Source organism: Erpetoichthys calabaricus, chromosome 12 (genome assembly GCF_900747795.2).
Source record: "Erpetoichthys calabaricus chromosome 12, fErpCal1.3, whole genome shotgun sequence".
In the NCBI taxonomy this organism is placed as follows: domain Eukaryota; kingdom Metazoa; phylum Chordata; class Cladistia; order Polypteriformes; family Polypteridae; genus Erpetoichthys; species Erpetoichthys calabaricus.
In genome coordinates, this window is record NC_041405.2 from 89,562,413 (window position 1) to 89,583,430 (window position 21,018).

At 36.3% G+C, this 21,018-nt stretch overlaps 2 protein-coding genes across 7 annotated transcripts in view; one reads left to right on the plus strand and one right to left on the minus strand.

Annotated features, from left to right (window-relative positions):
* The window catches only part of dlg3 (discs, large homolog 3 (Drosophila)), a 380,072-nt gene extending 374,941 nt beyond the window's left edge, over window positions 1-5,131 (plus strand). For all 6 annotated transcript variants that reach the window (XM_051934943.1, XM_028815836.2, XM_051934945.1 and 3 more), the window contains one exon: window positions 1,145-5,131. In XM_051934943.1, coding sequence (XP_051790903.1) covers window positions 1,145-1,251 — 107 coding nt within the window. In that variant the 3' untranslated portion in view covers window positions 1,252-5,131. The remainder of the gene's footprint in view (window positions 1-1,144) is intronic.
* Window positions 5,132-9,118: 3,987 nt separating this feature from the next.
* tex11 (testis expressed 11) overlaps window positions 9,119-21,018 on the minus strand; it is a 212,359-nt gene continuing 200,459 nt past the window's right edge. Inside the window, exons 25-31 of the mRNA XM_051935388.1 lie at window positions 20,379-20,410; window positions 15,472-15,530; window positions 14,448-14,593; window positions 11,056-11,164; window positions 10,745-10,865; window positions 9,428-9,595; window positions 9,119-9,269 (exon numbers count right to left, since the gene is read on the minus strand). Coding sequence (XP_051791348.1) covers window positions 9,198-9,269; window positions 9,428-9,595; window positions 10,745-10,865; window positions 11,056-11,164; window positions 14,448-14,593; window positions 15,472-15,530; window positions 20,379-20,410 — 707 coding nt within the window. The 3' untranslated portion in view covers window positions 9,119-9,197. The remainder of the gene's footprint in view (window positions 9,270-9,427; window positions 9,596-10,744; window positions 10,866-11,055; window positions 11,165-14,447; window positions 14,594-15,471; window positions 15,531-20,378; window positions 20,411-21,018) is intronic.

Below are 21,018 nucleotides of genomic sequence, written 5' to 3' on the forward strand. Positions count from 1 at the left end.
TTGATTACTCATTTTAATTCAAAAGAATACAGTTTTCAGTAAAATTGTGCTTTGCAATGATTATCAACAAAAGCCATGTCACTAGGAAAAGAAGAAATTGATCTAACGCAGGAATGTTTTGTAATTGATAGATAGATAGATACTTTATTAATCCCAATGGGAAATTCACATTCTTCAGCAGCAGCATACTGATACATTGTGTATATATATATATATATATATATATAATTGTATATATATTCTCAAGAGTAAGTAGCTCCTGTAACCTAATTATTTTCACTTATTATTAGACTAACACAATTATCCAAGGAGACTTGCAATATATGAGATACAATTGGTTACATTTCTTTTGTTTTTATGATTGGACTATAGGAAGGTGAAGTGACTTGCTCATGGTAACACATTGTCAGCAGCAGGATCTGAACCCATAACATCCAGGTTTTAAGTCTTAGGTCTAAAGCCTTAACCGCTACACCACTCTACCTGCCAATGATATTCGCCCTTGATGGGGGGGTTGGGAATAAGAACCCACAAATACTGCATACAGAAAAGCACTTTAGCTACACAGTACTCATGATGCATTTGATTAACCAACGGCACGATAACTGAGGCCCACTATCTTAGGACTTCAAAAAGTGAGCCATTTGCTGGAATTGATGTTCTCTCATGGAAATCCCTTGTATAAGGGAGTATTCTTGACACAGAGTGTATTTTTTGACAGAATCTGTTTGTTTTAGAAAAGGTGCGGTGCTGTAGTTATAAGAAGAAATACTAAGTCCTTTAAACACTGAAGAGGAATGATAAAGGAGTTAAAGGGCATTAAAATTAAAAAGCAAATTATGCTGTGTAGTTGCAATGTTTGAAGTTATGTATAGGGCCCTAGCATTTCTCCATTGAAAAGGAACTCTTCTATAGAAAGTCAACTGAATCAAACGTCTATGTATAGAAATGTGATCAAAAGCTATATACCAATTCTGTCTGTAGTGTAGTATATGCCATACCTACGGGAAGCAAGCAGTGTTACTGTTGAATGAGTGTAATCCATATTTCATTAATGTAATAGAAAGGTAAAGGTAAATATGACCACATACAGATTATAAACTATATTTTTAAACATTTTTCTCTCCCCTCCTCTCACTAACAGCTATTGTACAAGGTGATTCACTAGAAGAAATCTACAGTAAAATAAAACAGGTAATTGAAGAACAGTCTGGTCCATACATCTGGATTCCTTCTTCAGAAAAACTCTAAAGCTCCTTCCTCTTTCAAGCTCAACCATGGAGCGAAGATTCCCCTTTCCAGTCAAGCCCTGTAACCCTGCCCCTTTTTACAGAAATGTTGCATATCAAGTTTTCTTGTCATCATTCTGTTTCTCTTTAAAAACAAGTCTTATCACTATTACCGTGACTGTGCGAAACCCTGCATGAGTTTTTCAAGAATTCCATCGAAGACTGGAAAGGTCTTTCCAAACAAATTTTATTACAAAAGCTAAACACTACAATTTGTTTATGAAGTACAGAGAAGATGGAATGTCTAAACATATTGAGAAATGGGATGTGGACATCTTGACAGGGGAATAATGAACAGGTTGAAATTATTTGTAAATGTTTTTAAACTCTTACTACAATCTAGTTGGAAGGTGAGCAGCAGTGGTCACTGAGGTTTATTTTTTCCTGCGAGGACTAGCTACCAATCAAATTCCTTGATGGTCATCTTCTGGTAAAGGAATCTTTGTCCATTAGTTCTTAAACAAGTGATGGGAAGAAAAGAAAAAAAAAACTGTTGATCACAACTTACAACAACCAGCTTACTAAGATTGGCTTCACATTGTTTATGAAGCAGCCTGTCGTCTTTTCTCACCTCAGGAGGTGGGAAGGAAAGAATAATGACAAATCTTAAAATTTATATATATATCATTAAGATGAAATTACAAAAATCCTATGGAGCAAATTTTAATACATATTAAAAATAAGATTGTTTTACACACTGTAACAATGGTCTTGCATGGAGGGCTCTCTGGTTTTTGATAAGCTTAATTCTAATGCTAATACTGATAACAACAGGTAAACCTATAGTGTGACTGGGGTCCTAGTAAAATCCTCAACTGCCTTAATACAAAACTTCATTTAACAAGGTTGTGGGATTATGTATCTTGTATATTGAAACTGTCATGTTTGTATTATGATCAGATGTACCAGTACCACCAAGCTTCAGAAGGCAAACCATATTGGTGTCTGATCAATTATTGGCCATCGTTGAGTTTACTGGCTCTAGACATCCTCCAACCCCCACAAAAAATAATCATAGGTAATTACTGATTCATTGTTCAAAATGAATCGGAGAGAGTAAATTTATGTCAGTTTTATATATGCAACCATGATCTTTGGTTCATCCCGGTCACAGTTTCCCATTGGTCATTTTCATTTAGCCTGCAGTTTTGTTATTTCACTGCAAGCTGCATTTAAATATATGGTCAAAACGGGTAGAAAAATATATTTTTGTGTGTTTTTCTCCTCCTTTTTCTTTTTTCCTCCTTGTAGATACAGTAATTGGCATTAACTGTCTTTTGTCTAATGCCCACTGGATGGTGTGCTAAAACAACACTCCCACCCCCTTTTTTTAATGAATTGTAGCCCCTCATATTTTTAACTATCTGAGCAAGCTGTCATACAACATAGGTTGCTGCTTAGACAGAGCCACGTGAAGAGTGCCGCAGAAATGGCAAGAAAATGTATTTAAGGAACAGCAAAGGCTTCAGATGTTTTACCCAAAGTATCAAAAAATGAAGATCTATGAAACCCAGAAGGTTTTACTTTAATTGTCCTCCTGAAGGCATTTTAAAGTGTGTGTATGTATATAGAAGTTACTTTTACGTAATGATCTACTGATCCACAAAATATTATCTGTGGGAGGAATTTTTTGCAGTACAGTAATTTTTTTTTTTTTATATACAGTGGAACCTCTAGATACGAGTTTAATTCGTTCCAGCACTGAGCTTGTATAGCGAATTTCTCGTATCTAGAACAAACTTCCCCATTGAAAATAATGGAAATCCAGTTAATCCGTTCCGCACCCCAAATATATTAACATAAAAATCAATTTTCCTAACAAATACCACTGATAAATTATATATACTGTAGTCTACCTTTAATAAATAACACTGGTAAATAATATAACTGATTATTAAAAGAATCAAAACAGGTGTCCAAAGTGCAGTAGAGCATTCAATAAATGTTTAAATAAATAATCCTTAAAACAGTTGTGAAGTGGAGGTTTAAAATACACAAGAATAACAATCCTTTAACACGAGGTTAAAACGTCAAAAGGATGCAGTCTTTAAAAAACAGACGACAATCCCCGGTGCTTCTTCTCTGTTAGCGTCTCACCTGCGGGCTCTGCAACAGGCGAGACACTCTTAATGCAGCTGACCTTCTCTACACCGTCCTGCTTCAGCTGTTTGGCTCGCCTGTTCAGCTCACTGTTCAGCTACACGCGAGCCTGCTCTCCTGCCCACCTGCCTGCTCTCTCTCTCTCTCTCTCTCACTTCTTCTCCCCCTTAACCGGCTCGCGCTTCTCTATATATGCAGGGAGGACATGGCAGCTGCAGCCCATCAGCCACAGGAACAATCATGGATGTGGGCAGTTTCCCACCTGTGCACTTAAGTGAGAAACGCAGACACCGCAGATCGCGGCTCGCAACTGCTACCACGCCCCCTCGCTAAGCTGAGAGCTATACCCACAGCCTGGCTCGTGGCTCGTTACGCGAGCCAATGCTCGCATTTAGATCAGAAATTTTCGCTCATACTTTCCTCGTATTTTGAATTTCTCGTATACAGAGGTGATCGTATCTCGAGGTTCCACTGTATATATTTTTTGGAAAGATCTTAGTTTAATCTTTCTGTTTGTGGTCACTGACTATATGCAGAATTTTTTGCAGTACAGTAATTCCTGTATTTTTTAAATACCTGTCCTGTCTATATACAGACACACACTATCTTAAATTGATGTTTATAATCCACTTTCCACTATTTTTTTTTATTGTAGTCACTTTTAATATGGCATTTATAGTAAGCTTCCCGTTTCTGCACTGTATAAATAATGTACATCTTAATTTAATTTATGGTGTACTGTAGACTACATTCTATATTTTATTCCCTTTGCCATACACTGGAGCAACTATTTAGTTATCTGTGACATTCCCTGGTGATTTCCATGCTGAAAATATTACTTTCTATAATAAAATAGGTTTTCTAGCCTCATGATTGTTAGTAATGGGTGGTGAGCTGCTGAGACACAAACTCCTATCAATACCATTCCAATTTAATTTCAATGTAAAACTTTATAATTCGGGTGTAGACAAAGCCCAGCTCTATAATTTGCAGGTGACGTCTCTTAATATGTGCCAGTTTGTAAATGGCACCTCTACAAAACCAGCTGTAATTCACTTTAAAAGTTCAGGGAATAAAGAATGGGAACAGAGCCAATATTAATTGCTTTTTGACTGTTTAGAATATTGTTCTACCTGTAACTGTCTTCTACTCTTAAAATACCCCACTTTTGTATGGTACAATAAACATGTGAGTGATCCTGAGACAGGAACTTTGAAAAATACATGTGACAGTATCAGTCACTCATCTGTTTTCTGCTACATGGATTAAAACATGGAACACAAGTTCTGCTTAAAATCCTCCTTCACATCACATCTTTAGTACACCTCTGCCACAGCAGCAGGCAAAACTGAATGTGAGACTCCACAGTGGCTTTACTGTTTGAATAAAAGGATTTGAAAAATACAGACAACATACTGGAAATGTCAGATGTGTCAAAATGAAAAATCTGGCATTTCAAGACTGGCTGTGAACCTTTTTTTTTTTTTTTTTTTTTTTGGTTTGTTTTTTATCCCCTTCCATAGGAGACATATTGATTTCTTGTATTACTGGTTTGTTTAAAGTTTGCAGACTGTTAAACATGTCTCTCTTACAGTCAGCTTGTCAATAACTAGCCCAAAGAATAGGGTACTGTGCTCTGAGAATGAATTATTTATAATGCCTTTGTGTTAATCTCGTGAGGGTGTCAAAGTCCTTTGGGCCAGGAGAACTTTCTAAAAAATAAACTGTATTTTTTGTCTTTTCATTTTGTCATTGGGTTTTGAGAGTCTAAGACAACAGCATTTTTTACACCTATTTATTATTGCACAATGCAAGTTGCAAACTGTATTCTCATGCTTTCTTCACTACAATAAGTAGCAGGGCCCCAGTGAAAATAATGAATCCAGGTTGAAATGGTTCCAAAAACGTCTACTGCCCAAGGATGAAGATATTCTATTTTCAATACATACGAGGCACTGAAAAATAAAATGTCAAAAATGGCTATGTTTCAGGTTACTTAAGGTATTTACTTTAAATATTAAATCTTGAAAAAATACTTCAAGGTAAGTGTCTTTTGCTCATTGCCATCCATTTTGAACAATGAAATACCACCAATATAAGGTCTTGTTTGTTGCATCAATTAATTTTTTTAAAGAGTGTGTGGAAGAGCTAATATGGAAACAAAAACATGATTTTGATTAATAAGGAATCAGCAGTAATAATTTTAAATCCCCAAGCCAAGCATAGTTGAATTCTGTGTAATGGTAAAAAAAATGTGGAAATTCCTTCTGGTGAAGCATATTTATAAATACTTTAACAACAACATAGTTGATACTTTACTGCCATGAACATTTTCTTCTTTCTTTCTTTAAATAGAACCATGAATAAAGTCCACTCCTTATGAAGGCAAAAAAAGATTAATAAATTCATACCAATGAAATCAAAAAAACCTTGGGTTAGAATTATTTGAAATAAAGCTACCTTTAATACCTCAAAGAAACCAGGGTACAAAACATTGTGTGAGGCACATCCAATTTTTAATGCATTTCACAGAGGACAGTAGCTAACTGAATACATTCATGTGTCTACTGTCACTACTCAACCTTCATTGTATTGTTGCCACTGTTAATCAGCAACAATATATTAAATTGTGTCCTTGTTAATTCTTTCCTTGTGGTATTTTTTAAGTTATGATAGGGCCTTTGGATATGAAGCATGATTTGGAATAAAGACTAATATAAGAAGGTTGTAGTAACTCATTGGTTCAAGTTGCACATTTTGTAGACTGTGCAGTCAAATCATAATGTAGTTTAGTAGTAATGCTCAAAAATGTCCAAAACTCATTGTCTGTTCTGCACAAATGCATCCCTGTAAAAAGCAATGAAATCAATAAACATTAACAATGATTCAGCAATTGTAAAGTTGGCTGGAATAAAAGGCCACAGGATCCAACTTGGGAATCACTGTTACAGGATATATGAACACCTGTACACATCAGTAAGACCAGTTTACCTTTCACTGAATAGTCAGTGGATCAATAAATTCAAGACAGTAGTCCTCAAACCCAGGGTCATATCCTAGTGAAAGTGGGGTCACCAAACACCCTGAGGGTGGTGATGTCAAATGCAGTAAGTGGGGTGTCGTGTACTGTAGTGACTGTGTACATTTTAAAAGTGACATCAAAATGAAGATGAAACAAACAACAGATTGACCTGAGAAGCCCCTTGCTCAAATATTCCTTTAGGAGGCTGTACACTGTGGCTTACTTCAGCTTTTCTATCGGTGGAATTTTGAACTTGGTAACCTTGACTTTTCAAGCATTTGGTTTTATGTTGTGTGTGTATATATATATATATATATATATATATATATATATATATATATATATATATATATATAATATGTATATGTGTGTGTGTGTGGTGGGGGTTTTGCTATAATTTTTAAAGTTTTTTTTTTTTTTTTTTTAAATCAATGTTTTTTAGTCATGTATTTTTGTGTTCTTTTCAATTAACAGTTCTTGGATCCTCAGGAGAAATAAGCAGAGGGTTATGTTATGTTTTTGCTGTGAATGTGTCTTTTCATTATAAAATTTAATGACAGGTGTTCAAACCCCTTTTCTGTTACAGGTGTATGTGTGCAGTTTGAGCACGTCTCTGTAAAATCTCAAAAAGGTTAGTTTATAAACTCATAGAATCCAACTGATTCTTATTGGAGCCTATAGTAGAAAACAAGTACAGTAGGTGAAGGATTTTTTTTTATTATTTTAATTAAATGGGTTTGCACTATAAAACATTTAAAAATGACAGATTCAAGCCTTTTGGATATTAAACTTTGGACCGATTCTCTATTGGGTAGTTGACCAAATAAAGCAGTAATTCAATACATGTTACTGTAATATAAGAACCCTTTACAGCTGTGTCCATATTATCTTATCACACCATTTTTTGTGTAAGAAGTATTTAAATACTGTATAATTTAAAATGGTTCAATGGGGGGTTCAGGTTATATTTTGCCTTTTAATATTTAACTCTACATTTAAATATGCCTCATTTTCACCTTATGAAATAATCCGAAGTATTACATTTTTTCTATGTTTTGTAGAAAATACAAATCTGTGTACTAAAATGAGTGTGGATAAAACACATCTTTGATAATCAAGTAAAAAAAGTTATTTTCAATACATATCTAGAGATCTGAAACAAGTTTTTTTTTTTTTAACAAAGCCAAGATTTCAGTTAGAAAGAATTTCCTGAAATTTAAAAATCTGGTTGTTTAGCATACATGCAGCTGATGTAAGGACTGTTCTTTCAAGCAGGAATTTTGTTTGATTAAAGCAGGAAGAGGCCATTAGTGATTAGAGCAGGTGTACTGTGTACAGAGAAGGAAAAGGGTAGTAGTTGGTCTTAGAAGAGCACAGTCCATAAATAACATGGTTCAGATTGTAGTTATGCATACCCGGCAAGTTCCATAAAAAGCTCAGTGAATATGCAACATGTATGGGTATTTATAAAGGTGTGGGGGACCATCCAGAAGTCATCTGCCAGCTGCACTCTGCTAAACTGGACTTACAATCATCAGCATTCCCCACTGAAGAACTGGATGATGATTGTAATGCTCCAATGGCTTCTCTTTGGCCTGAATATGTATGTATAAACAATTACACTGTGGTGTATACTAGGAGTGAAAGCTGCATTTTAAAGCAAGTTAAATATACTGTAGTATCTCTCTTTGTGCCATAGGTCTCTCATCTGATTATTTCCATCATGGTTACTGAAGGGGTATATATACAGGTTCAAGTATGTCCTGCATTTCAATTCAGAACACATTCCCGGTTAGCAAGTGCCTCCTGCTGGATATGAACCCCGACAACAGTTATGACTTGTTTATTTTTTATTAATGTTCCAAAGAGTTGGCAGACTGGGAAATTCTTGGAAAGCTGTATTTTTCTGTCAGACATTTCAAAAAGGGAACCAGTTATTTATGGTGAAATCAATAAACAAGCAGTGTGAAAATGCGTACATTTTTATAACTGATTATGCAGTAGTTTACTGAAAAACATGCTCCTAATGTGGCACCACCCAGCCATGAAGATAATAATCCAGGCTGTACAATGAGAAATGGGCAACAGTGTTTTATTGTTGTTTTTTTTTTTTAAATTCTAATCTTTTAAATTTACATATTATGCAAAATTTAATTCATTAACTTTGTTGTGAAAAAACATGCATAAGATTACAAAACTGTTTAACTCTGGAAATAGTAAAACAGTAAAGCATATTGTTTTGCATTTCTAACAGCCTAAGAGCTGTAAAGCATGGAGCACAGTTAAATGTATCAACTCTGAATTCAGGGTTCAAGCAGCTCACCATTTTTTTTATCTTTGTATGTATGTAAATATTGTATATCAGGAAAAATGCATATTTAAATGTAATTATACTCTTAATTACACTGCCTACTGTTAAATACAGCTATACTGTACAAAGCATGCAATTTAATGAGAAGAAAAAGTAATAAATTGGACAATACAAGATATCTCTTAACTTTCTGCTGCCATCTCCTGTGGTGAATTTGAATTAGTAATATTTTTCTATTAAAAAAAACTAACAACGTTTTACCTGGAAACAACTTCTTGAAAGTATAACAAATAAATTAAAATAGTTTGGTAATAGTTTTAGACTGACATTCTAACCTTTTTATATGTTAGGTAATGCAAGTGCTAAAAATGAGCCTGCTAAATGTAGCAGTCTTAAAACAAAATCAGTCAAGACTTTTTGTTTGCAGCTATTTCACAAATTAGTTATTAATTTACTGAAAATGGTACCCTGATCTTCATTCTTCAGTGACAATGCTTTTCTTGGATGTATCTAGGCGCTCTAATAATTCTGCATAAAGACCAGTCATCTGGAATGTAAATTGTATTAATTATTGTATCTTCATCATTTTTTTTTTTTATTACAAAATCTGCTTGCATATTTAGTTGGTGCTTCTAATATTATTCAAAATGATGATGCATACAGTCTAGACAGACTCTGGTTTAGAGAAAAAAAATGCCATCTCACCTGGGCTTCATAACTTTCCTGTAGTGAACCGAGGTGTCTCAAGAAACTCATACCAAGACCACACCATTTTTCTGCTTCAGTGTACTTATTTATGCTGTACAGAAGAATTCCAGTATTCCAGGCTTTTGTTAGAAGCCAAAGGATCTCCACTTCAGGGTAGCTGCCAGTCTGAAAAGAAATCGGAACCAATGTCTGTTTATACAACTTTACAGTTTATTCTAAATCAATACATTTACAAATGATACCTCTTCCTGGATATTATAGAGTAATATTTTACACTGCCTTCTATACTAATTGTGATTCCAGGTTATTTGTTCCATTTAGATTTCTTGGCCAAGATGGGTATGAGGAGCATTTAATCTATAGTACTTGTGCTGCCAAAATACTATTACTTGATTTTATAAAGGGTTACCTGCATGAGTTATCAATGCAACTACACCTGCATTACCATAAGAGTCACAAAATGTTTATAGTACTAAAAACAACAAATAAAGTATAAGATAGAATGGCAACAAAAAAAACATTTTCTGCATATTACTTTGCTTAGACATTTTGAGCCTATTCCATATCTAATGATTGCTAACTTTCTAATCAAGGCACAAACTGTTTGCAGCATACAGAATCATACTGTTTCTAATGGATTTTCCATCCTAAAACAATCATGTTAATTGTTGACTTTTGAGTGTTTTGGGGATAAACTGACATTGTGTCAACAACTGTCACGTTTGTCCTTGCTCTATATGGCTGTGTAAAGGAAAATGGACAGATTAAAGAAAACAATTTGGCTGTTGTGAAATTTGCAGGCAAATGCTTAGTAAATTAGGGACTGGCTACAATAAATAATACAGTACTCTATCATAACTGCCTTCAGCAAAGAATTCTGCAGATGAAAATTAGATGAGCTGATCCCAATGTTTGGTGCTAATAAACAAGCTATTATAATTTTGCCAAAATATGTAAGGGTGACTACAAATGAACATTATTAGTACTACTAATCTTCTTCAGCTCCACACATTCTAATTAAACTTTTAGAATCTTTTAACTGTCAATCAGCACCAATTCTATGTATAAGTCATTCCATAAAGGCTGGTTTCTTCTTCCCTGTTACTGTTTTCCATTCACTGAAAAAAAATCTACTTAAATTCACTGTGCTTGTAATAAAGCACAATATTTAGTACACATCTGGGAACTAATTTTACTTGACCTAAAAGTACAACCATGTAACAACTGGTAATCTAGCAGGCCTACTATCTGTACTCCTGCAGCACTGATTGCTTTTAACAACTTTTCATCATTAGGATTCTCTGGTTTTCTTACTGTACTATTGATGATGATCTTAGCATCTTCATAGTAGCTCCATGCTTCCTCCAGCACTTGAGACTCCATTTCAAGGACTCCAGTAGGCAACGACAGCTGAATTAGACTGTGAAGACACTGACTGCAGATACATGAAACCAATTAGCAAATAAAAGCAGACCATATATTTTAATAAAATATAAAATATAGGATTTCATATTTATTTGGATTATTCCTGTCAAGACTTTAACATTAGACATTGCCTAAAGCACCAAACACTCAAATTACAACGCTTTCTGTGATTAAGCATTAAAGTTTTAATCATTTCTTACCTGCATTGTACAATGTCAGTATCCTGGCACTTTCTCAAAAGGGACAGAGCAATTCGCAGGGCCTTTTTGCACAAAAATGGAAAGTAAGCTGGTGACTCCATTGCAAGTGCTAAGTATGAAAAAATATTTAGTCACATTTGCACTGCACTGTAACTAAAGCAGTAGTGAGCAGGGTTCACACAACACCTTATGCTCTACTGCTCACTATGAAAATAATAGTAATAAATCGGTAACCTTTCAATAGCATCCATATAATCTAGCAAGTCCAAACAATTTTTATAAAGTATATTTAAAACAATTGAAACATATTTGCTGTATTCTGAAATCCTGGGAAGGCAGAAAAAAATACAAATAAGATGTTTGCCTCAAAAATGGAAAATAATGAATGGAAACTTCTTATATACCATTTACTATTATTATTAGATATTAGGTTAAAAACAGAGAAATGGTTATTTACTAAATGTAAACTGCTTTTAAACTCCATGAAGAAACATATTTGCTATGTATGCTTTTACATTTTGTAAACTCTTTTAAAGTAATCAGTATGCTCTGCAGATGTTTCTGTGAAAAGCCTGCATATGTAAAATAGTGCTATTCAACATTTACAAGTTTCATACACTTTACAGTCTTCAACTTGAAATGGTGATTTGTGCAATTAGAATATTTCATCTATTCATTTTCTGAATTTAGTTGGTACAACACTGCATGAATAGGAGGGGCTTGATTCCATTCAGAAACATTTGGGCAGAAAGTGGAAACTAACAGTGAACTGCTGCACACTCACTATCATGATCATCATCATCACCTTCACAAGTTTAAAAGCCATTTCAAGGTTTATCTAGTTGTCCAGTTTCCCCTTCCCCCAGCTGTTTTACTTCTAATCTCCATGGTACGGGCACCCATTGGGGTGAGAGTCAGCCATTCTTTTCATATCATTCAAAACCACCATCAACCATGTCTTTACCCATTCTCTGGGCCTCATCCCCTCCACATCCATCTTGGTGCACCTCTTCACCCAATAGTCTTCTGCCTTTTGCTTCATATATCCAAACCACCTTAGTCTGATTTTTCTCAGCACAATGCCTATCACCTCAACACCAAGACATTTTCTTAACTCTGCAATTGTTGTCTTCTCACTCCTTGACACTCCGAAATCCACTCAAGCGTTTTGATGTTTGTTTTTTGCAACTGTCTTATTCTCTTTAGACATACTACTACTCGGATAGTTTTCATAAATTTGCAAGAAAGACTCCTTTAGAAGAGGTAATGATTTCCACACACCTCCATATGCACTCAGTGACCAATCTATTGCTGTTTCTTTGAAATTTTACAACAAATGTACCACATTTTTGTAGGTCAAATACAAGTACAAGTAATTTTATTGGACCATAGCACAGATGCAATTTGGGAAAGAACCTGACGTGTAAAATAATTAGTAGATGCCATTATTGCAGATGTTGCTGTATTGTTCTTCTGTCTTTGCTGAAAAATAACACCATATTATAAATTTACCTTAGATGCTGCTGTTTCTGTGCCTTGAGTGTATTGTGGCTTTGAACCTCTAATTGTCTTGCCCCCTTCTCTACTCTGCACAGTACGTTGTTAATTACACTCTTATAACCATCTTGATCCTTTTTCTTTAGCCTGCTTCCACTCTTATTACCCACTGTTCTCTTTTTATTTTTAGATTTCTGATTGTGCATCTATTCTCTCAGTTTTTGTTTCTGTACAGATTTAATGTGTACTTCTTTGACTTTTCATGTTATTTATTCAGTTACTGTATTTAGAATATTGCAGCACAGCAAAATTAATGTGATTATGCTCTAATAATATTGGGTTAGGGTTGACAGATTATACTTGACCTAAGAATAATTGTGCCCTGTGACCCAGTTAACACTAGAAGTACCATGGCCAATGCAAAATTGGCATTGCATTGTTAAATCTGTAATTATCTCATCAGTGTCTGTGTTATGCTGATCTTCCTTGGCTTTAACTATAGTGCTGCATTGCAAATACCCATGTTTGTTGTAACTCCATAATTCAATTAAGAAAATGTGATTGGTAATATTTTTCCTTTTTATTACTTACTGCTGCACAATAAGAGTCCTCTGTGAGCAGTACATACGAGTTATTTGAGTTAACAGTAAAATGCATATTTTAGAATTGTCAATCTTCATTTATAAGCTTGAAAAACATACTCAGTCATTTTTACATTAATTATTTTACACCTTACATATATTTAGTATTGGCAAATTATACAAGTCTTCTCAAACTTGGCTGTGGCCAAAGTTTCTTATAACCTTCTAGTCAAAGTTGATTCCATGTTCTAGAAAAAAAATATACAGTATGATAACTATGAAATGAAATGTATTAGTAATTTTCAATTTTGCTAGATTATAAATAAAATCATTTTTCAATGATAAGGTACTTCCAACACAGGAATGAGAGCACAGTCCTAGGGCAAGAAATGAGTAAATGCACACCCTCTTTCAATTATCTGTTTGTCTCGTATTAAACAGAAGTGGAAGTTGACAGTAATGTAAAAGAAAGAATTGGAGGCACAACCAAGAGCAATTTTTTCATGTAACTTGGAGCTTTAAACTTCATAATAATTTCACTTAGCCTCTTTTGAGAGTCTGTAAACAAAATTCACAGTTTTAATTAATCAGTTGACTTCTTTTGAATAAAGTTACAAATCTACCTCTAGAAGATAACACAAAAGGACACTATTAAGTTGGAAAAAAAACAGCCCAAAGACCTGCTTAGACACATGAGTAATTAATTTACAGCATACAGAAAATAATTCCATTCACAAATAATTCATGCAAAAATAATGTGTAACTAGTTATTTTTCAAATTTTTACAACCAAAATAACACAAAACTTTACTTTGTATTTAACATTAAATTCCAATATTTACCATAAATGTATCTGTTATTCTTGCAGTTTATTAAAAACCATATAGTTTTATACACATTACTGTAAAGTATCATAGAAGTCAGTAAACACTTTCTAGACGATCATCGAAAATAAAAGCAACTGAAAACAGCTTGAAATTAAAACAAAACGGCTTAAAATAAACAATTCCACCTCTGAACTCTCTCCACTTAAAACAATAGACATCCATAACTGATTCTGGCCTGCTTTTACCTACCAATACGGCCTAAAATAGTCTGATACCATCTTCCTGAGAACATGTGGCACTCAGTTGGGAATACTGAATACTGAAGGGGCGACAGATACAGAAAGGGAGGCTAAGACTGATTGGAATCCTTTGTTAGTCTCGCTTTTGTCATTGCACTCCCTACAGCCATATTGTAACTCATTTTCTCATACGGTATTTTACTTAACTGAAAAAAATATGTGAATCTCACATTCACACATGTTTCTTACAAGCAATAGTTTGTAGAGCCTTTGGTTCAATCTGTGGCAGCTCCAAAACAGACTCTAGAACGGTTTCAAGCTTTGGGTCATTCAGTTTAGCTCTGGCCTCGAACTCATAAAGTAGCATAATTATATCCGTTGGGTCTTTGGAGGAACTGGAGAGATCACCTATGGCAACATATGTTTTAGTTACCAAATGTATCTAGACAAAGTGAAAAAAAGTTTTGTTTTTTTTTTAAACATACTGTACTTGAAAATCAGAAAGTTAATATTTTACATATTTTTCAAGAATGTGTTGAGGCAAGCTGGCATATCAATGAAATACATTACAGCAGAAAGACTATAATATTTATAAACATATTCAGTATCAAAGACACAATAAATAATCCCTGATTGCAAAAAACATTTAATTTACAATATGCAATACCATTAGCTGCTCTCAAAACCTGTGGAACAAATGTGACACTGTCCTTCAAAGAAAGAAGTAATTTCTAGCACATATCAACAGGACTCATTTCAGTCAGCAAATGGGTGTTTTTACAATAGTAACTCTTAATAAGATGCAACAAAAAGAAAACCAAGCACTGTCATAAAATAACTTAAAATATATACAGTACAAACACTAACCATTTAAAAAATTGAATAGAAATTCAAATATTAACTGATGACCAGTAATACGGAGATCTTGATTACTTGGGTTGCCTTAACCTTTAACTCTCGATCCAGTGGTTGAGTTGCAGTCTTGTGGCTTTGCAGGAAACATTTTTACTTAGCATGCCACTTAACATCTTCTACACAGAGTTTGGGCTGGGATAAGGGAAAAGTGCTAGTTGTGTTGTGTTAATTGTGTTAATTATTGGTCCATCAAAGTTATGTTGTAATCGTTTACTTACTCTTGTATCTACAGTATATAACCCCATAACAAACAACATCAAAAATACTTCATCATGAATCTTTTAAAATAGTAATATAACCAACCAAATGTTGTGAAAATAATAACCTATGAAAATTTCAGAACCTCCCCGAATTCCACTTACTTGAGATTTTCAAAGTTCTCCAGATGTCCTTGCAGATGTGAAGATATTCTAATGCCTCCTTGAACATGACCATCTAAGAAGGACATTTTTAAAGTTAAATTCTACTCATTCAGTTAGCTTAATCTGCCAATGCCTTTATAATCACTGTTCATGGTTTGCTCACTATGTGAATCTAAAACAGAATATACTTAAGAAACTGATTTTAATGGTAACTTACAACTCTTCATATATTAAGTCAAACTGCGTTATTAAAGTATGTCATTGAACTGTCAGCTCCACAACAACAAATCATCAGTTTGTTAGGTTAATGGAACATTCCAGCTCATGATGAGGCAAAACGTTATCTGAGTAACTGTCACATTCAGTATCTGCTACTGTATATGTATAAACAAAGTGTACTAATATTGTATATATATTAATACCCTTTTTTCATACACAGTATATACAACAATAATGTTGGTGCTGATGGTATTTTCAGAAGGGGATATTTCATCGCACGGGGCACTCTGGATGTCATCACGAGGAGTCGCAGTGTACGGCTTGATGGCAAATCCAGTCTATACCAGGATCTGTGAAGGATGGCTGCGAGGGCGCTGACGGCAGATAAGGAGGCATTTATTAGAAGAATCAGTGACCAAGAGACCCACATCCTGCTTATAGAGGAATCAAAACATTACGCACATACAAATATGGAACGGTTCTTATGGATGATGCTGCAATTTGTGACCCCCTGGGCTGGCTACTTTGAACAGCTGTTTAAAACTGATCCTCTGGCTAGGACATTGGACATCTCTGGGTCCACAATTCTTGAAGCTGATCCTCCAATTAGCTATGAACCACCCAATCTCACAGAGATTGCACAAGTGGTAAACCAGCTGAGAGTATGAAAGGCTGCAGGTATCTGGGGTGAAATTCTCCAGGCTTGTGATAACACTGTCCTCTTGGCATTGCAAGTAATCTTTGCTTCCATTTGGGAGACAGGCATCATCCCAACTGACTGGAAAGTGGGACTTGTCATCCCTATTTGAGAAGGGAAGAGTGACTGTATTGCGGCTACTACAAGGGGATAACACTGCTCTCGGTGCTGGGTAAGGTCCTTGATAGGGTCATCCTCAATAGGATCTCTGATCACTTGCTCACCTACCAGCAACTGGAGAAGTTTTGTTTAATGCCTAAGAAGTTTACCATTGACCATATCCTGGCACTAAGGGTTCTTGTCGAGTGCAAACATAAATAACCGCAGAGTATTTTTGAAGCCTTTGTTGATTTTAATAAAACGTACAACTCAGTTGATCGAGCTGCCCTGTGGGACATCCCGAGACTTTGTGGGATCCCCACGAATTTGCTGGATTATCATAGCCGATCTGTACACCAGTACTGTAAGTGTTGTCCAGAGTGGAGGAAGAATCTGTGTATTTTCCCAGTTGATTCTGGGGTGCATCCGAAGTGTTGTTCTTGCTCCTACTCTGTTCATTGCTTGCATGGACTGGGTGTTGGGCAGGGTCATGAAGTCCAGTGGCTGTGCAGCATGTATCAGTGAGGAAAGATTCACTGATCTTGACTTTGCCAACGATAATGTAATTTTTGTGGAGCCAATGGAGGCTTTGATCGGGGCTCTTGAGAGACTGAGCAAGGAGTCTTAGCTTCTAGGCTTGTGAGTGTCCTGAATAAATCCCAAGATCCTTTAACGACCTCTTGGGCACAGCTTTCAGCAATGTGTCTGTCTATTGAGATAATGTCAACCTCGTCAAGAGGTTTACTTACCTTGGTAGTAACATTCACGCCTCTGGTGATTCTTCCTATAAAGTCAGTAGACGCATGTCTGCCTGGGGTTTGCTGACCGGGATCCTGAGCTGTTTTGTCATGTGGTTGGGTATGTTAATGTGCTCTACCAGCGCATGCTCCCCCACCTGAACCCCAAAAATGGTTGACACTCCATTAAAACAGGCAGGATTGATTGTCCGTTGCCATTTCAACTTTTAAGTTTGCAGGCTCACAGCATAATGTGTCTGTCGCCTGAATGTTTATGCAATGAACATTTAAACCAGCCAGCTGCCACACAATGTTTTTCACAGCTAAACTAGGCTTACTGCAGTAGTACTGTACAGTACATTATCGTGTCCTCCTGCAGACTAGTCTGAAACTTTGGCTCTTCCAGCCCAGTCCTATGCTTTGACTCGGAATGGGTGATACGTCTTTCAGCTTCGGCTGATGTCCTGCAGGATTCATTATGGTACTGTCTGCTTTTTTTTATCTGTATGGTACTAGAGTCTTGGATTTTATTTGCACACGAAACTGAAAAAAAAGTATTCTGCTTGGACAGGGACGTACGTTTCTTCGCAAACATTTTTTGTAAAAACACAAACACGCTAATGTTACATGTTTATGCAAGAGTGTACTGCAGCATCATAATTTAGCAGAGTTCCCGTGTTAAAAAAAAAAAAATTAAATGTGCATCACTATTGTGCACTCTCTTTATATATACATATACACACACATATATATATATATACATATACATACTTAAAAATACCAACATAAATGTATACAGTATATGTATATATACATACACATATAAATACATATATACACATACTGTATATACAGATACTTATTCATATATATATATATACAGTATATATACACACACACACATATACATACATACATACATACACATATATACAGATACTTATTCATATATATATAACCAGTAAAACCTCGATTATCCGTCTCTCAATTAACTGCCAGTCTCCATTAACCATTAGGGCAAAAAAAATAAAACAAAACATTTCACACGCCAGTGTCTACCTATTATTACTGCTGCACAATATGCTGGCTATGCACATTGGAATAACTCTCTTTTGTGCTAGCACATAGTGTTTTTCCCTAACACCAGGTGTCAGGCCGCATTTGGAAATCACAGTATCAGTTATGTACCTTCAGTTTAAAAAGCGTTTTGTAGCTTTTTTCTTTTGTTATAATTAAACTACTATACATTGTTATGGCCAATAACCATATGCATGTGGTGTTTGAAATTGTAACAAAAAAAATTAAATTATTAAACGTTTACAAAACAGCAAAAGTTATTCAAATACTGATTCAATTTATGGAGTAGGAACAACAACAGTGAACGGTATAAAGCGTGATGCCAACAAAATTGAAAAACATGTTGAAAATGGAAACGACTGATGGTAATGTTATTCTGTATTACTGTAATGTTAATGTACTTTGCATTGCAATTATCTTTTTAAATTCTGTTATATTATGTTTTGTTAATATATTGCGACATGCAGTCAGCTTGTGATGCATTGTGTGGGAGCAGAAAGGGCAGAATTCTGTGTAAGTGATAGGACTGGGTGAAGGGCTTCCATTCTGTGAGGGGTAGATATGCTTCTTAGGAGATGTGTGAAAGGAAGGTGTGGTATAAGGAAGTTTTCAGTAGGGGGTAAGGAAACAATAAGCAGGAGTGCTTGCGGAATAAGAGCGGCATGGTGGCAGAGTGGTAGCGCTACTGCCTCGCAGTTAGGAGACCCAGGTTTGCTTCCTGGGTCCTCCCCGCATGGAGTTCGCATGTTCTCCCTGTGTCTGTGTGGGTTTCCTCGGGGTACTCCGGTTTCCTCCCACAGTGCAAAGACATGCAGGTTAGGTGCATTGGTGATTCTAAATTGTCCCTAGTGTGTGTGTGTGTGTGTGCGCCCTGTGGTGGGCTGGCGCCCTGCCCGGGGTTTGTTTTCTGCCTTGCGCACTGTAGTTAGGATATAGTGGGTTGGATAATGGATGGATGGGATGGATGTTTGCAGAACAGAAAATGAATGTGAGTTACAGGAAATATATTTATTGGTAGGGATAGCTTTCTTTTATCCATCTATCCATTTTCCAACCCGCTGAATCTGAACACAGGGTCACGGGGGTCTGCTGGAGCCAATCCCAGCCAACACTGGGCACAAGGCAGGAACCAATCCTGGGCAGGGTGCCAACCCACCGCAGGCTTTCTTTTATTGTTTTGGAAATGTGCTCTGTAACCCAGATACAGTGGTACCTCGGTTCACGACCATAATTCGTTCCAAAACTCTGGTGGTAAACCGATTTGGTCATGAACCGAAGCAATTTCCCCCATAGGATTGTATGTAAATATAATTAATCCATTCCACATTTTGTTATGTTACAGCCTTATTCCAAAATGGATTAAATTCATTTTTTTCCTCAGAATTCTACACACAACACCCCATAACGACAACGTCAAAAAAGTTTACTTGAGGTTGTTGCAAATTTATTTAAAATAAAAAAACTGAGAAATCACATGTACATACAGTAAGTATTCACAGCCTTTGCTCAATACTTTGTCGATGAACCTTTGGCAGCAATTTCAGCCTCAAGTCTTTTTGAATATGATGCCACCAGCTTGGCACACCTATCTTTGGCCAGTTTCGCCCATTCCTCTTTGCAGCACCTCTCAAGCTCCATCAGGTTGGATGGGAAGCATCGGTGCACAGCCATTTTCAGATCTCTCCAGAGATGTTCAATCGAATTCAAGTCTGGGCTCTGGCTGGGCCACTCAAGGACATTCACAGAGTTGTCCTGAAGCCACTCCTTTGATATCTTGGCTTTGTGCTTAGGGTCGTAGTCCTGCTGAAAGATGAACCGTCGCCCAGTCTGAGGTCAAGAGCGCTCTGGAGCAGGTTTTCATCCAGGATGTCTCTGTACATTGCTGCAGTCATCTTTCCCTTTATCCTGACTAGTCTCCCAGTCCCTGCTGCTGAAAAACATCCCCACAGCATGATGCTGCCACCACCATGCTTCACTGTAGGGATGGTATTGGCCTGGTGATGAGCAGTGCCTGGTTTCCTCCAAACGTGACACCTGGCATTCACACCAGAGTTCAATCTTTGTCTCATCAGACCAGAGAATTTTCTTTCTCATGGTCCGAGTGTCCTTCAGGTGCCTTTTGGTAAACTCCAGGCGGGCTGCCATGTGCCATTTACTAAGAAGTGGCTTCCGTCTGGCCACTCTACCATACAGGCCTGATTGGTGGATTGCTGTAGAGATGGTTGTCCTTTTGGAAGGTTCTCCTCTCTCCACAGAGGACCTCTGGAGCTCTGACAGAGTGACCATCGGGTTCTTGGTCACCTCCCTGACTAAGGCCCTTCTCCCCCCGATCACTCAGTTTAGATGGCCGGCCAGCTCTAGGAAGAGTCCTGGTGGTTTCGAACTTCTTCCACTTACGGATGATGGAGGCCACTGTGCTCATTGGGAGCTTCAAAGCAGCAGAAATTTTTCTGTAACCTTTCCCAGATTTGTGCCTCAAGACAATCCTGTCTCGGAGGTCTACAGACAATTCCTTTGACTTCATGCTTGGTTTGTGCTCTGACATGAACTGTCAACTGTGGGACCTTACATATATGGACAGGTGTGTGTCTTTCCAAATCATGTTCAATCAACTGAATTTACCACGACTCCAATTAAGCTGCAGAAACATCTGAAGGATGATCAGGGGAAACAGGATGCACCTGAGCTCAATTTTGAGTTTCATGGCAAAAGCT